General features: G+C 43.6%; 1 protein-coding gene across 2 annotated transcripts; it reads right to left on the minus strand.

Moving 5' to 3' along the window:
* Positions 1-357: 357 nt before the first annotated feature.
* SERPINB9 (serpin family B member 9) lies at positions 358-9,650 on the minus strand. Of its 2 annotated transcripts, none has more exons than XM_081057644.1 (7): positions 9,394-9,650; positions 8,362-8,539; positions 7,160-7,297; positions 6,683-6,800; positions 5,009-5,151; positions 3,515-3,670; positions 358-2,340 (listed from the first exon to the last, which is right to left on the minus strand). In XM_081057644.1, the coding sequence occupies exons 2-7, from the start codon at positions 8,527-8,529 to the stop codon at positions 1,936-1,938; spliced, it is 1,128 nt and encodes a 375-aa protein (XP_080913770.1). In that variant the 5' UTR covers positions 8,530-8,539; positions 9,394-9,650; the 3' UTR covers positions 358-1,935. The 2 variants fall into 2 exon arrangements, with proteins under 2 accessions (XP_080913770.1, XP_080913769.1); XM_081057643.1 differs by lacking the exon at positions 9,394-9,650 and adding an exon at positions 8,800-8,944 and having other exon boundaries at positions 944-2,340.
* Between the last annotated feature and the right edge of the window lie 7,691 nt (positions 9,651-17,341).

Genomic DNA, 17,341 nt, shown 5'->3' on the forward strand with positions numbered 1-17,341 from the left:
GGACAAATGACTTGAAAGACTTTTCTCCAAAGAAACTATACAAATGGCCAATATGCACATGAAAAGATGTTCAACATTATTAGTGATTAGGGAAATGCAAATAAAAAGCATAGTGAGATATCCCTTCCCATCCACTAGGATGGCCATGAAGTAAAAAAAAAAAAAAAAAAAGTTAAACACGTTCTAGAAATGTTGTGGAGATACTGGAACCCTCATATGTTGCCACAGGGATGTAAAATGGGTCAGCCACTGTGGAAATAAGTTTGGTTGTTCCTCAAAAAGTTAAATGTAGAATTACTATACAGCGCAGCAATTCTCTCCTAGGTTTACACCAAAAAAAATGGTAAACGGGTATTTAAAAACATACATGTATTTATGCCTGTTCACAGCAGGATTACTAACAAGTAGACAAAAGGTAAGAATGAACCAAATGTCCATCAATGGACAAATTGTGCTGTATCTACAGAATGGAATATTATTCACTCATAAAAAGGAGGAAGTACTGACACACGCTATAACATGAATGAATCTTCAACACATTATGCTAAGCAAAAGAAGCCAGACACAAAAGGTCATATATGATTCAATTAATATGAAATATCCAGAATACTTAAATCCCTAGAAACAGAAATTAATTTGGAAAGGGGTAGAGGGAAGAGGGGATGGAGAGTAACTGCTTAGTGAGTACAGGGTTTCCTTTGGGGTGATGAAAATATTTTTGGAACTAGATAAAGGTGGTAGTTGCACAATATGAATATACTAAGGGCCAGTGAATTGTTCACTTTAAAATGGTTAGTTTTAAAATGGTTAGCTGAGGGGTGGCCCGTTAGCTCTGGTGGTTAGAGCGTGGTGCTAATAACACCAAGGTTGCCGGTTCAATCCCCGTATGGGCCACTGTGAGCTGCTCCCTCCTTAAAATGAAAAAAAAAACACAATTAAATTAAATGGTTAGTTTTATGTTCTCTGAATTTCACCTCAAAAAAATTGTTTTTAAATTTAAATAAAGTCACTGATACCAGATCATTTAAAAATTTACAGAGCTCATCTATGATCAGATTACTTATCACTACACTATAAGTAGTACATAGATATGTAAAATATAGTCCCAACCCTGATGAACTTAAGGCCTAGTTAGAGAACAGATAATTAATAAATAGAGCAACTGCCGTAAGAGAAATGCCCTCTCTCAGTGTCAATGGGAGTTCCAAAATGCATATGTCGTAAGGCAGAAAAGGAAAAATTTCTGAGCGATGACACTGGAAATGAGCCTTAAGGCTTGAATGGAATTTTTACTGTTAATGGTGGCAGTGGACAAATACAATAATGTAGAGACAGGTGTTCACATACAAAGGCATCACGTGATAAGTTACACAACATGGTTGATGTAACAGTGGCATCATTCAAGCACGGGTATTAAAGACCAAGTGTCAAAAGATCCCCAGAGCCTGATACAGTGGTTAGCATATAGTTGGTGATGAGTGAATGCTGCAAAAATGATACAATAAAAATGTGCACTAAAGAAACTTCCTAGGAATTCCAAGCACCAGAAAAACGATGAAACAGTCCAATAGCTAGCAGTTTTTATTACAATCAAAACAGCCAGGCTAAGGCAAGTATGTGACAAGATTTGAGGTACAAGGCAGAGCACAGTGTGACTAGAATGAATTGCATGAGGAATACGTGGGAAATATCTAGGGCCACATAGGAAAGCTTTGCATGCCCTCCTATGGGATTTGGACTGTGTCTTAGATACAACAGGGAATCATTGAGGTATTTGTCCCACGATCTTGGTTAAGTGGTGTAAGTGAGGAGAACACGGCAAATCATTCAGCCAGATGAGGAATCTGCCCTCACCTTTGCACTTGGCTGTGATCAAGCTGTAGAGATTTGGGGACAGAAAGAGGGAAAGGCTCACAGGCACAGTAAGTGCACCCCTTATGGAGAGCAAAATCTGCCGCAGAACAGAATGCAGTCAGCTTTGTTGTGCCTAATGAAGAAAAGGAAGGGGTGGTCCGCACAGAACCTTGGCCCATCTTCCAAGCAGCATTCCACGACCACACTGGCCGAAGCAGCCGCGGCCTCCGTGCCCTCCTCGTTCACCTCCACAAAAGCCTTGTGCACAAACTTGGACAGACACAGGTCTCTCTTGGCTGACATTGCTGAAAAGTCAGCCTTGCCCTCTCGAAAGGCGTCTATTAGTCCCAAACGTTGGAGCACAGATTCCATGTCATAATCCTCTTCCAGTTTAAATCTTGGGAGGAGAACTTCAACTTCAGTACACTTCATATAGTCTGGCTTGGTCCACGCTATGAATTTCTCAAAAGTGAGATTGTTTTCCACCTGAAAGACCAGAGTTAGACTTCAGGATTCACCCTTCAGCCCATATAAATATGCACACAGACATACTCTAGTATGCTTTCCTCTCCTTCTAGTATGCCTCCTATAAATGATGGGTGTTGATGGTCGCACAGGACCAGCGGCAACTGTGAGACCTTGCACTTGTGCTGTTACACACATGGCTTCCTAGCCAAGAGGGGTCTCGAGACCTCGGACCGCCTAGAGGCACAAAGGTCTTGGTGGCTCCTCTCCTGACCCAGCAACTTCTGAGAGAAGTTCTCTTACCCTGACAATTGTCAATGCCCAGCTGTGTGTCCTTTTTTCCTTTTAACTATTTATGTTTTGAAGACAAGACATTGCTGCTAAGAAAAAAGATTGGAAAAGATATGGTGCCCAGTATATCCCCCCCTGAAGGGAAAGCTGCCCAGAGGGGCATCCAGTGTGCTTTCTGGACAAGAGATGTCACAGGGAGATGGACCGAGGGAGAGCAAACGCTGTAGCTTCACTCACACAGGCCCCTTGGGACATGGGAGCACTGCCTGCACCCCAACGCTAGTGTGGGGCCTAGAACCCCCTGGGCAATGGTTGATCCCCTCACTCTAAGAACCCATGCGGAAAGAAAACAAGGTGGGTGGTGGCGAGTGCCATTTTGGGCTGTTCCTGGCTCTGTGCCCTGAGTGCTGGCCGCCACCTTCATTCCCTTCCCCCTTGTTAAGTCAATGTGTAAGATTTTCTCATTCACTGTTTCAGGTTCTGGATAGACACAACGGTTCTCAGTTTTTTTAATAGAATGCTAATAACAATGATTATGAAAAGAATAGTGGATCCCATATGCACAGGGCTTATATGTACCAGACAATGTGCTAAGCTTGTTCCCTGAATCACTTCCATTTTGTTTTCCTTAAAGCCCTACCAGAGAGATAGCATCATTATCCCCAGTTTACAGATGAGCAAACAGAGGCTGAAGTGCGGTAAAGAACTTGGTGAGGTCACACAGGTAACAATGGGAGAAGTGGGTCCTGAGTGACAGTTTGAGCCAGCGCCCACCTTCTGAGGACCACGTTCCACAGCCCGGCCGCCCACATCCCTAACCGGAAAGGCAAACACAACAGGTGAAAGTAGTGCTGCAGTCTATCCGCTAAGGAAGGACACGAAGGGGCCACCCGGCCCATCTCACCGAGCTCAGGTCCACGTCGTCGTCCGGGAGCACAATGAGCATGCTCAGCTCCTTGCCCGCGTAGGGCAGCTCCAGGACCTGGGCCTGCACCTCTTTGATGTAGGCGAGGTTGAACTCTGCTTCCTGAAACATCATCTGCACCGGCCTTTGCTCCTTCTGACAGGAGAAAACACACGAGCATCGACGTCAAAACAGACTGTGGAAAGGGCAGTGAGCATTTCCAAAAGAGCGCAGTTGACTCCAGGAGCGTTTTTAGCACCCGCGATGGAAACAATATTTGTACTCTAGCTGACACCCACTCCTCCATCATCATTACAAGGTATCGATTGTGTGTGAGTGGACCTGGTGCTTGCCATGGCACCTGAAGAAGATTTATTCAGCTGAATGAATGTGCTACTCTGAATTTTCCAGAGGGGGAAGACAGACTTTCCTCATTTAAAACATGCCCCACAATTAAATTTAGGAAACAATACAATCAAATGATTACTATTTAATTAGAAAAAGCTTATGGTAAAGTGGGATGAAACTTATAGTTTCACAGCAATGTGGTTGGCGTGTGGATGGATATGCCTTCTCAGAAAGCAGTGTGGCAGCAAGTATACAGAACCACACACACCTTCATGCATTTAAATTCCATTGTCCGAATTGTGATACTCTAATCCAAGGAAATAGTTTGCAGATTATTAAAAGGTAAACATGCATGCAGAAGTTACTTGAAGTATTGCACTTATCACATTAACTTTTAAAAGTTGATACCCACTACCGACTATCAAATTTTAAATAGTTTCTAAAATTAATGCTGGAACAGTTCTCCCCCTCCCCACTTTGCAACAAGAGAGCAGATTATATAAAGTACACCTTGTACCAAAAAAAGGGAGTCAGGTGCTACCTGTGTAAGTTTCCTAATTTTATTAAAATGGTATATTTTAGGGCTTGGGGGATTTGGCTATTTTAATGACTGCCTGAATTGAAGTTATACTTCAATGTCAAGACTAAGGTCTTAGTTTTTATGTTAGAAATTTATAAATGATTTATGAATGATGATACATTAATTAACAGAAATTCAACCTATATTCATTTTAATATTTAGAATACCTGAATAAAAATTATGTTTTCACATTCCCTGTCTCGATCTCCCTAACACACACATATGGTATTTGTCTCTATATGTCTCTATCTCCCTAACACACACATTTCCTTAACACCTAATTTTTTTTTTGTTTTGTTTTCCATCTGAACAACTTAGGCTTAGAGTTGGCAGAACTAGGTGTCAGCGATGAATGTATGAGAAATTATCAGACGCAACAGGAGCAGCGATAAAATGCAAACAATTATATTTTTAATTGCTTTAGTTCTTTTCTACTGAGTTTAAAATTTCATTCAGAAATGTGTTGTTTCAATTATTTTTAAACAATCATTTATGCTTCTACAAAGTTAAATTTTTCCATTCAATTCTTTCATCAAACTAGCTGGACTTTAGAAAGCTTCCCCCACCTGGTTTATTTTAAAAGGCATTTCCATTGTGCATGTTTTGTCAAACTCTTCAGTCCATCTTCCTTTGAAGTAGGTGGCGTTGACAAGAACCAACTTGGTCTGTTCATCAATCGAGTTACCTGGCAACAAGTCCCGAATTTTACCTTTTGGGAAAAGGAGAGAAGATATTCAGTAGATTGTTAAAAAGCATGATTAGTAAACCATGGTAAGGTTTATTGGCAGCTCCTTGATTATTAGCCAAGAACCGAACATACGTTTTTCAAATTTGCTAAGTTGGTTTGCGACATACAGAGAGGTCGAAAACAACACATACAAGTGGCATTCGTGATGACCAATACTTCAGAAACATCTACAAAGTTAATGGTATTGAAACACTTCTAAATCACTTAGGGAAAACACTACACCAGGTTGTAGAACAAAAGTAGAATAAGCAGGAAATGAGAGATGGGCTGGAGGGGCCTGGGCTATTTCATGTGGTTAAGTGGAGGGTTGTATCTAATGCTCCAAAGTTACATGCAATGATAACATTCCACAACCACGTATGGACATGCCTCAGGAAGCCAGAATGAATGGCTCAAAGGGGAAACAGCTGGCAATGGGCAGCAGGTGCACTGAGGAGCTTCTGGAAGCCTCTAGAAGAGATTTCACTATTTGATCCTCCAAACACAACACAAGACATTCCTGGAAAAGGTAAGGTGGAAAAAAGAAGGATAATCTCTCTTCCCCTGGATATCAAGGTGTACCTTTTCAATGTAGTAAGAACATCCTTGCTAATTCACTGCCTACAGATGGCATAAGTGGTAAATATTTCAAGTAGTAACAGGGGAAATAACTGCTAAGTCTTTAAGGCAAGACAAGCTCTTGTTCATTACTGTCTTGTTTATTAACAGCAAAAGGAACGTTCCCAGTGGTACTAAGCATGGTTGGTACAGAGGGACCTGAATGGTTAAAACATCACACTACCATGGATCGAGGGGTCCAAGATCCGAACATGCCACTCTCTGAAATGAAAACACATAAGGCTCAACCCTACACAAAGGGTGATTTCAGTCTGAAGAACTGAACAGTCCTCACCCAGGGTTTGCAGTGGGCCTGTCACGACAAGGTCTATCAAGTCTAACCCAGGGAGTGCAAGTGCAAGACATGAAAGAAGCAGTAGAATAAGTAAGCTTAACGTGTAGAGTGAAGATGATGGTGATGGAGGGCCACAGAGAATCTGGAAAGAGGAGGCCCAAGTGTAGGACTCAGGGAAGATTTGACCACGAATCTCCTTCCTACAGAGATGATGGATTCACCCAGCATGTGAGCCTTACAGCCCAAGTAAAAGCATGTTCCACTTGCAGTTATTAAACTGGAAATTTGGCCTACGAGTTTCTTTCGACATCTGTATCAGTCACTCTGGTCCTGGGAGAATGGACAAAATTAAGTCTCTGTTCTTGACCTGCTGAGCATCTATGAGTAGATTAAGGTTCCACTCTTCCATGAGGTCCAGCATGTCACCTTACTCTGACCCTCTGAAACACTAGTGAAACCAGACAAAGAAGAGGAGGAGCAGGAGAAGGGAGAGGAGCAGGGAGCAGAGCAGGAGTGGGAAGATGAAAGAGAGAAGGAAGGGGAGGAGGGAAAGGAGAAGGGAGGGGCGGTGAAGAAGAGGGGATAACATGCTATTCTGACCTTCAGTCTTTTTTGAGACCCAAGTGTTGATATGTTTCCTGGACGGCTCTGCAGCTTTGGCAAAGGAAAGCTGCTCCAGCTCAGCATGATAGAACCGAAGACAGGATTCCTTAAAGGTCTTTGGAGAGAAAAGTGTTCAATGAGGCTACATTCTGAAATAAAGTATCAACAAGTTGCCAAAAACCCTGAAAATTACATGGTTTTTATAAAAAGGAGCATACATCTCTTCAAAGTGACCATATCTTAGTCAACTAGATCTTAAACTATCCAAGTTTATACATAAGGAAGTACTAAGCCATGAATACCAGAAAGAGATAAATGAATATTCGAAGTAGTCACATTTTAAATATTCAAGTTATAGTTATAGAAGTATGATTTTTTTAAACAATGTTTACCATAAGCTTCAGATCTCTAGTGTCTTTTGCTGTGACTCTACACTTTAAATGCAACTTTTATTGTTCTGTTGATTCAACTTACTGAAAGGAATTCATACGTCTTTTCTCCAAAGAGCCTGTTGGCCATTCTGAGCAAGTACTTAGTGCCAGGTTTGTTCACTTCAGCAAGAAGTGACTGGAAACCGCCATGAATGTCCTTGTCTGTGTTTAAAAAAAGCACCTGTTGAGAAAAATAATTTAAAATTGTCAACATTGTTCTTGGGTCTCAAAAAAAATAATTGTATGCAAATTTTTTTCTTAAATGCTCCTCCCAATTTTCCTTTAAAAGGGCATTGCTTTTTATTTAAAGTGGGTATTTAGTATGTACTAGAGAGGCAACATCTAAGAAGGATGGAGGGAAGATGCAGAGGGAAAATAACAGAGAAAGAGGAAAGGAGGGGGGAAAGGAGGGAAGGAGACAGGAAGAAAATGAAGGAAGGAGAATAAGGAACAAAGAGGAGCAAAAGAGTTGGCTTTCTGCCTGAGTAGATCTTTTTCACATAAAGAAGAGTAACAGAGAAAAATGAAAAGGAAAAGAGGGCATCAGAAAAGCAGTTATTTAAAAATCTTGCATCCCAATGAAAACTTGAGTATGTACTAACTGGAGGAAAGTTACACCACCACCCCCCCCCCCGCCCCCGCCAAAAGTAGTTAAATGCATTAAAAATTCAAACAAAATGGAAGGAAATACAGAAATAGTGGGAAACACATCACTTTGAATCTCTGACAACTCAGAAACCAAGAGCTAGTTCTGGAGTGCCCGTCATTGTCTAGTCTAACTGTGGGGTATAAGGAACTCTCAATGTCACACCTCCTAAAGTCACCAGACAATTTGGAGGGTCTCAGAAATCACTCCTTTAAGTTAGGTTCACAAGCTGGCTAGCCTAAAACAGAGAAAACTTCAAGTATGAAGAACCCCCCCCCCCACACACACACAGAGGACCAGTGAATATTTATTTACAAAGTCTTTTATTCCAAGAATCAGATAGATCTTAGCTACTTAGATTCCAAATAATTTCAGTATTATTTTTCTAAACAAAGATAAAGTGCTAGGATAAAGTTTTGATAGTTTTATCCAGGTTAGTCATTGGAGAAACGTTTCCCAAAACATTTCGGGGAAGGAGTCCCCGAGCCCTGTCTTCTGCATCTTCTTTATGAGGTCTGAGGTATGAAGCTGGGTGACAGAACAGAATAACCAAAAAGGCAGTCTCCTCTTTCTCCCAAGGGACACAGAGGCAGGTTTACCTGGGCCATCTCAGCAGCGGTGTTTCCTTTTGCCCCCAGGAAGACCATGGCCAGGGCAGAGGAGATGCTCACAGGAGAATAAAACACGTTGTGAGAAGGATCGTCTTTACATAGTAGCTTTAGAAGGTGGAGGGCAAAGGTGCCATTTGCTTCAGAAAGAGCATCCATGATGCGGGAGCTGGAACCAGAACAAAGAGAATAAAGAGAAAGGCTGCTCGATACATCTCTGGCTGTTATTGACCTAATACATGGTAAGTTTGAAACTGTACTGTTCTTTAATCTTAAAACTCAGAAATATTTTAAGTGAGGAAAATCCATTTACTGTGTAAAAAATAATCCAAGTCCAAATTTTCAGGTAATTAACTAAGTGTGGTAGTGGCAGCAGATCAAACTGACAAGCTCAAAGCTCCCTTGATTTAAATGGCACATCCTCCTCACCTGGCACCCCCTCCTAATTCAGCTTCCACCTGTAGCCACGCAGAAAACCTGCCAGTCCCCAGAGCCTCCTCTGAGCCTTTGAAAGCACTGTGGCTGACTGCCATCGCTTTCAGCAGGGTAACGGCCCAAACATCACATCCTCAGGAGCCTTGATTCATCCTCTAGACAAAGTTTCACTGTTCTGCTTCCACCCTCTCTCTCCCCAGCATCAAGCCCCAGTCCTGATTGTAATTCCTTCCTCAGTTGGTCCTGGTCCCACTAGATGGAAGCTCCGAAGGCAAGGGCTGCCTGGCAGGTCTGAGCGCCCAGGAAACAGGAAGCGCTCGATACATTTTACCGAATTCATGGAAGCATTAGGACGGATCCGAAGTGTTTGGGTTTGCAGCTGGGGACTGGGGATTTCAGCAGGACCGAGAAGAGGGAGGGCAGATGTGCTGTGAATCCGAAACAAGGAGCGGTGAGCAAGGCGGGCAGCCATGGGCCTGGGGCTGCAGGGTGAGGATGCCGCAGAGCGAAGGGGGCGCTGCTGCAGCTCCGCCGGACGCAGCGGGGAGCAGAGAGAGGGCGCTGAGGATGGGCAGGACGGAGGCTTACTTGAAAGCGCCAGGCAGCGGCGCTGGGACGAGACACAGCCGCGGGGCCGCGGAGCCGCTGCGACGCGGAGCCCGGGTTTCTGTAACGAGACGACGGCGCCGACCTCGGGCGCGCGTTCCCCACGGCGCCCCCGCGTGCTCGCGCCGGCTCTCGCACTGGTGGCCTGGAGTCCTCCCCGCTCCTCCCCCGACCGGCCGAGGCGCCCCGCCCGCAGCACCGCCGCGGTCCTGCCGAAGCGGCCCTCGGAGCCCCGCCCGGCCCCCTGCCCCCCCGCGCCGCCTTCCCCGGCCTCCGCCGCCCGCGTCTGACGCCCAGGCCCGCTGGCCCCGGGGGGGCTGCACACGCTGCCCTCAGCGCGAGGGCGGGTCCGGGGGGGGCCTGGGTGGTTAGTGACGGGGACACCACAGTCCCCTCCCCGCCCGCCGGGGCTGCAGAAACGCCCTCCGAGGTCAGGGGTGAGGGTAGACTTTAAAGTGGAAGTAAGTTCTTTTCGCAGAGTGGAAGCAAGAAGAGGCTGCTCCACCGATGGAGTGGTGCTCTCCAATCCCTAGTGGAAGGGAGACCCCTCTGCGCATTTGGGTAGGGTTTATAGGTGTTTCTTGTTCCCATGGAAAAGCTCTTGGTGTGGGGGAAAGGAGGAAAGAAGCAAGACACAGAAAGAATAGGGGCAGGCTCATCCTTAGTTTTTGTAAGGTACAGCCTGTGGCGAGATTGTAGTAGGAGTCATTACGGGAGTGGCCATTGGAATGGAATGTCTTTGCTCCATAGGCTTCAGACGGTCTGTTCTGTGTGATTGGTGACTGTGTGCCTGAGGTCTGCGCCTGTAGCAAGCAGGTAGCACGCTTGGGATCCAACCTCCTAGTTCCTTCTTCTGTCAAAATAGTCCACATGCCCCTTCTTCTTCCCTATATTACTAGTACCTGAGTTATTTCCACTCCTGCTTCCTGGGCTGTGGTGCTGGTGTGCAAGTAGCTCCACCATGTGCCTCCAAAGTGCCTGCAAAGTGACAGAAACAGAAACTGAAGCAGACTGGTGGGGACATGGGGTCACAGGCAGGGTGGGCTTGGGGCTGGTTGTTTCAGGACAAGGCAAACAGGGTGACGAGAGCACTAAATTTTTGGAGGCATGCAGTCTTAGCTGCCATCCCAGCATTTATGTGACCCTGAAAGTGAGTGCCTCCTTAAATTTTGCACCTTAGATGCCTCCCTTTTAAAAACAGTAACAGCTTTATTGAGATATTGAGCATATCATAATCTTCATCCCTTAGAGCACACATGTTGAAACAGGGCCCAGTTGGAACCCCCACAAAAGAGGCCTGGCAATATCCCCTGTCCCAGTTCCCTGCTTTACATAATTACCCTGAAACTCATGCTTGCTTACTGATCACAATACCCCTTGCTTGCTGATCACAGCCTCTAGGGCCTAGCATTCTTTCCAGGTTACTGTCATCACTGCTTTTGGGTTGATGACCACATTGGAGAGCCACATCGCTTGAGAGAAGGCTCCATGCAGACCCCCAGAACTATCATGGGGCCTCTGGAGGAATGTCCAGATTTTCCCTTAAATATCCCAGGCTTGACTGAGGATGTTAATGCAGTTGTTGGAGGTGTTACCCCACTGCCTTCTCAGACCATATAAACTCTGATAATAAACGCTTATTCTGTGACCCAACTCATGTTTCAGTCTATTGGCTGAGCAGCACAGGCAGCATGAGCCCAGGAATCGTTTGGCCTCCAGTTTCAATATTGGTGGTTTTTAGTCTGTTCACAAAGTTGTACAACTATCACAACTATCTAACTTCAGGACATTTTCATCACCTCAAAAAGAAACACCACACCCCTTAGCAATTATTCTCCATTCCTTCATCCCCCAGGCCTGGCAACCACTAATCCATTTACTGTCTTTGTGGAACCCATAAAGATGCCTACTATAGGCATCTTGTGTAAGTGTAATCCTACAGAATGTTCTACAGTGTTTTGTGACTGCCTCCTTTCACTTAGCATAAGTTTTCAAGGTTTGCTCTTCATGGTTCAAGGTAACATTTATCTGTACTTCCTTTTTTTCTACATATGTTAATAACCCTCATTTATTGAAGACCTACTCGATGCCTGGGATTTTATTAGCTAGTATATATATAATGTTTCATTTAATTTTTTATTAGTTTCAGCTGTACAAAACAACCTAGTGATTAGACATTTATGTACCTCACAAAGTGATAACCCCAATAAATCTGTTACTATCTGACACTGCACATAGTCATTACAATACTATTGACTACATTCCTCAGGCTGTACCTTATATATCCCCATGACTATTTTTTAAATTATGGTTGACATACAATATTATTTTATATTAGTTTCAGGTGTACAGCAGAATGACTAGACATTTATATAATTTATGAAGTGATTCCCCCAATATGACTAGTACACGCCTGACACTATATATAGTTATTACAATACTGTTGACTATATCACCATACTGTACTTTACATCCCTGTGACTTCTTCGTAACTACAATTTGTACTTCTTTTATTTTCAATTTTTTTTTAAAAGATTTTTATTGGACTTTATTGGGGAACAGTGTGTACTTCCAGGACTTTTTTCCAAGTCAAGTTGCTGTCCTTTCAATCTTAGTTGTGGAGGGTGCCGTTCAGCCTCAAGTTGTTGTCCTTCAGTCTTAGTTATGGAGGGCGCAGCTCAGCTCCAGGTCCAGTTGCTATTGCTAGTTGCAGGGGGCACAGCCCACCATCCCTGTGGGAGCTGAACCGGCAGCCTTGTGGTTGAGAGCCCACTGGCCCATGTGGGAATCGAACCGGCAGCCTTTGGAGTTAGGAGCACGAAGCTCCAGCTGCCTGAGCCACCGGGCCGGCCCCAATTTGTACTTCTGAAGCCCTTCACTTTTCTCATCCAGCTTCCCAACCTGCCTCCCCTTTGGCAACCATCGTGTATTCTCTGTATCTAAGATTCTGTTTCTGTTTTGTTTTTTCATTTATTTTGTTCTTTAGATTCCACATACAAGTGAGATCATATGGTATTTGTCTTTCTCAGTCTGACTTATTTCATTTAGCATAATACCCTCTAGGTCCATCCATGTTGTCACAAACGGCAAGATTTCATTCTCTTTATGGCTGAGTAATATTCCATTGTACAAATGTACCACAATTTCTTTATCTAGCCGTCTATTGATAGGCATTTCAGTTGTTTCCATATCTTAGCTATTGTAAATAGTGCTGCAGTGAACATAGGAGAGCATGTATCTTTTTGAATTAGTGTTTTGGATTGCTTTGAATAAATACTTGGAGGTGGAATTACCGGGTCATAAGGTAGTTCTAATTTTTGAGGAATCGACATACTGTTTTCCATAGTGACTGCACCAGTTTGCCATCCCACCAGTAATGCATAAGGATTCTCTTTTCTCCACATCCTCAGCAACACTTGTTGTTTGTTGATTTATTGATGATGACCATTTTGACAGGTGTGAGGTGTTACCTAATTGTGGTTTTTATTTGCATTTCTCTCGTGATTAGTGACACTGAGCACCTTTACATGTGTCTATTAGCCATGTTTATGTCCTCTTTGGAGAAATATCTATTCAGGTCCTCTGCCCATTTGTTAATTGGATTGTTCATTTTATTTTTTGGAGTTGAGTTGTAGGAGTATTATATAAATTTTGGATATTGACCTTTTATCAGATGTATCATTGGTGAATATCTTCTCCCGTTCAGTAGGATGTCTTGACATTTTGTTGATGGTTTTGTTTGCTGTGCAAACCATTTTAGTTTGATGCAGTCCCATTGATTTTTTCCCATTATTTTTCTTGATCAAAGAGATATATCAGTAAAATATTACTAAGGGTGATGTCTATGAGTGCATTGCCTATGTTTTCTTCTAGGGGTTTTATGGTTTCGGGTCTTACATTTAAATTTTTAATCCATTTTGAGTTTATTTTTGTATATGGAGTAAGAAGGTGGTCCAGTTTTATTTATTGAATATACCTCAACGTATATTCTTTCTTCCTTTGCCATAGATTAAATAACCATGTAGGCATGGACTTATTTCTGGGCTCTCTATTCTGTTCCATTGATCTATATCTGTTTTTATGCCAATACCATGCTGTTTTGATTATTATGGCAGTACAGTTTGATATCAGGTAGCATGACAACTCCAGCTTAGTTCTTTTTTCTCAGAATTTCTGTGGCTATTCAGGGTCTTTCATGGTGCCAGATAAGTGTTGTGATAATTTGTTCTGGTTTTGTGAAAAATGCCATTGGTATTTCATTGAAGTTGTAGATTGGTTTGAGTAATATGGACATTTTAACTATATTAATTCTGTAAGAAGGGTAGAGTGTTTGAGCGATGGCACACTAGATGGGCAGAGCAGGCACCCAGGGAGTCACCAAAGTGGCAGGACATGGATTTTGCCAGACCAATGTGATCTCAGATTTAGCCCTGTTGGGTTATGTTCAACACAAGAAATATGGCACCCTAATGTAGGCTATGTGTGAGGTGGGCTCTACACAGGGATAATGGCAGCTGCCCCTCTACACTTGCCCTGTAGGCACAGAACTCAGTCTTTCCCTGTATATATCTGATGCCTTCGGTTGCTATCCTTCTGCCTGGGTCCAGAGTAAGTTCTTGCAAATGAGTGAGTCTGTGGATGGGTCCTTTAAGATGTCTGGGTTTCCAGGAGCCTTCCATTTCAATGGAATGAATGCACAGCATTTTCGCTGATTTTCATTGCCAGATGTCCTGGGAACTCCTCTTCCCAGCACAGGACCCCTGGGCTGGGAAGCCCAGTGTGGGACTGGGATCCCTCATTCTTCTGGGGGGACCTCCAGCTCCAAGGTGTTCCTCCCTGTGCTCAACCACTACCTGTGAGTTTCAGGTCAGCTTGTGTCACATCTCTGCCCCTCCTGCCAGTCTCAATGTGGTCTCTTCTTTATATCCTCAGCTATAGGTGTTCTGTTCATCTAGTCTTCAGATGATTTTCAAGGTTGATTGTTCTATAATTTAGGTGTAATTTTACTGTGATTCTGGGAGGCAGTAGACATCGTGTTTACCTATCCCACCATCTTGGACCTTCCCCTATACTTCCTTTCTTTCTATGACTGAATAGTATTCATAGTAATATTGGGTGTTTCAACCGATGGTCATTGGCACAAATTTAATGCCAACACAATTCCCTAATTTGGGATGCAGTGAAGGAAACTTTATTCAGTGCAAATAGCTCAATTGTGATACAGGATGGCTATAGAATAGCAAGGCTGTGAGAAGGACCTTCTTTGACTAGACAGCTCTGCTGTGCTCCACCTGCTCCTATCTGCTCCACTCCTCTCTTCCCTGTGCTGATCTGCTCCACTCTGGTCCAATGAGCTGTCTTCAGTGTTCAGCGCCAGCCCCAACCCCAGCCACAGCCCAGGGAAACATAGTCTTCAGTTATCGGTGGAAAGAAAAATCATGCTCCCTCAGCCAGAGGGGAACTGGCTTATGTAAAGAGAAGTCCCACCCCTGGTCCTTGATTGGTCCATCCTCACACAAATGAGAACTCCAAATCCTCGAAGTTTGATTGGTCCAATAGGCACTGTCCTGATTGGTCAGAATGGAACTGTTCCTGATTGGTCAGTGAAGATGCTAAAGGAGATATAGCTTCAATTGGATGGGAGAAGTCTCAGTCTTATTAGTTGAAATTCAATTCCAGACACTTCTTTACAACGCCTGGCTCAGATGGTAGGAACACAGTGCAAGTTCAGTGCAGGAGGCAGTCAGGCAGTTCAATGCAGGCATCTCCCCAAAGCACAGTTTGCATGAGAGGCCCCTGTGTAGAAAAAGCTGCTTGGCTATATTTTTCCGTTTGTGTTTTATTTGAGCCCAGTTATTTTCCAGGAAACTTTCTTAATAGGTATCTTCTTTCTCAGGGTTCACAAGTATATATATAGGGGCAGTTGTGCATGGACAGCAACTGTTTCTTTTTAGAGAAGAGAAACTATGGCAGAGCACACTGCCTGGTGAAGGAGAGGAAACGATGGCCTGCAAAACCTGGGTTCTGTTTTGCTGCACCAGGCAGTCCTGAGCACCGCAGCCACTTCCCTGCCTTCGTCACTGGCCTTGGCCAGGTGTTTGCGCTCAACCTTGAGCACATACTTCTCAGTCAACATCCCAGAAAAGTTGGCTCTGGCTTCCTCAAGCATACCAATCATCTCTAGGCTTCAGAGAACAGACTGTAAGCCATAGCTCTCCTCCAGCTTTAATCTGGGAAGGAAAACTTGAACTTTACTGAGTTGGCTTTTCTGGATTTGTCCAGGCTCTGAACTTCTCATATGTAAATGCTTTTTCCACCTATAAAAACAGAGTAAAATCCTAAAATCCAGATGCGACATCCCGTGCCCACTTATTACCTCACTATCTGCCTCCCATCCTTACACCCCCGAGAAACTACGTGGTGAATTCTGGTCCAACACAATCCACAAACTTTTTTCTTCTCATAAACACACCAAGATTCTTCCCAAACTGTCTCATTTTCCCTGTCCTACGGACACAAGAATAAAACAGCTAGAAAACACCCATGACAAGCAGAACGTTTGAGAAAGAACTATTTGCCCTAAACTCATTTTAAAAGATTTTTGATTTAAAAAATTCTCATAGCCAATTGCTATATTTACATTTGTGCAATACACATTACTGTTCATCACAGGATGTCTGCCAAAGGAGACACAAAGATAGCGGCTCAGAACTCTGACTGCCAGGAGAAGAGGAAATCAGGCATCAGCAGCAGGAAGGGTGGTGTGCTTTCCAAGAGGAGGGATTAGAAATGAGAGTCACAGGGTTTTTGTTTGGGGCGTTTGCCCTCCCGCACCAAGCTAACTGCCTGCCCTAGAGTTAGCTCTCAGTCCTCTAGAAGCCATGGCTCCTTCTCTGTGTCCACAAGGAAGAAAGAAAGGCAGGCAGGAGAGAGGGCTTCCACTTGCACCTGCTCCTTCACTTACCACCTGGAGCCATGTCCGTGCTTCTCCCAGTGACAGCTGTTTGGACATTAGCTCTATTCCCGGTCTCTCCTAATTTGTCTTCTTAAGCAGCCTCATGACATCAACTAATTTTCAGGCCTTTGGAGAGACAGCTCTTGTTAGAAAAGATCTTATTGGCCAAAGGGAGTTATACTTTATCCTGAAAAGTTGCCCGGTTACTTCATTGATTTTATAGCTTTGGTTTTCTTGGGGACGGGACCTTGACAAGATGTGTAGGGTCAGTCATTTTTAAAGCTTGCATCAAATACCTTTTATACTTTTACATCTTTGAGCAATATGCTTTTTATTAGGTGAATGGAGGCCAAATCCATGCTATTGATCCCTACCCTCATCACATCAAAAGGGAGTGTAGGAAGTGTTTACAGTTAGCCTTCATATCTGGTAACACTTTTTTCTTGTGTTCATAATTGTAAAGCCATGACTTTCAAAGCAACAGTTAGGCACAGCTCTCACTGCATTGCTATCAGAAGGTGTCATGATAGCATACTGCAAAGGTGCTGGGTGCCTCTGTGCTCCAGGGCTTAGCAGAAACTCCTCTGCAATCCAGACATCACCAGGGGCAGAAGATGCACTTGACCAACAATGAAGAAACAGAACTCTCAATGGGAAAATGAAAACGGTTTTGGTTCTTTCCTCCACTACCCCTCAGTAAAAGATATATAGTAGTGAATCAAGAGATTTTGTAATGTTGTTTATTTTGCCCATCAAAATCTTTCCCATCTTACTAATTTAAGAAAGTAGCAGTATATCTGAAAAATATTTCCCTATATGGTTGATTTTTAAAGGTCTTCCCAGATAAAAGACAAACAGGACCTCAAAGAGGAAGCATATGTGTGGGATTTTCCAGCAAAGTCCGGAGGGAGGAAGTTTAGGTATTTTTCAAAAATTACTGTTTTATGACCTGATGGGCCCAAGGGTGAAAACAGA

The sequence above is a fragment of the Rhinolophus hipposideros genome, assembly GCF_964194185.1.
Source record: "Rhinolophus hipposideros genome assembly, chromosome: 8".
In the NCBI taxonomy this organism is placed as follows: domain Eukaryota; kingdom Metazoa; phylum Chordata; class Mammalia; order Chiroptera; family Rhinolophidae; genus Rhinolophus; species Rhinolophus hipposideros.

What these genes read in the sequence shown, in the direction of transcription:
- SERPINB9 (XM_081057643.1), bottom strand. Translation starts at nt 8,903, where the DNA reads ATGGCAGTCAGCCACAGTGCTTTCAAAGGCTCAGAGGAGGCTCTGGGG. An exon ending in AGACGTATGAATTCCTTTCA is followed by an intron (nt 6,801 to 7,159) that starts GTAAGTTGAATC and finishes TTCTCTCCAAAG; the next exon opens with ACCTTTAAGGAATCCTGTCT. An exon ending in TGCCTTTTAAAATAAACCAG is followed by an intron (nt 3,671 to 5,008) that starts GTGGGGGAAGCT and finishes TTCTCCTGTCAG; the next exon opens with AAGGAGCAAAGGCCGGTGCA.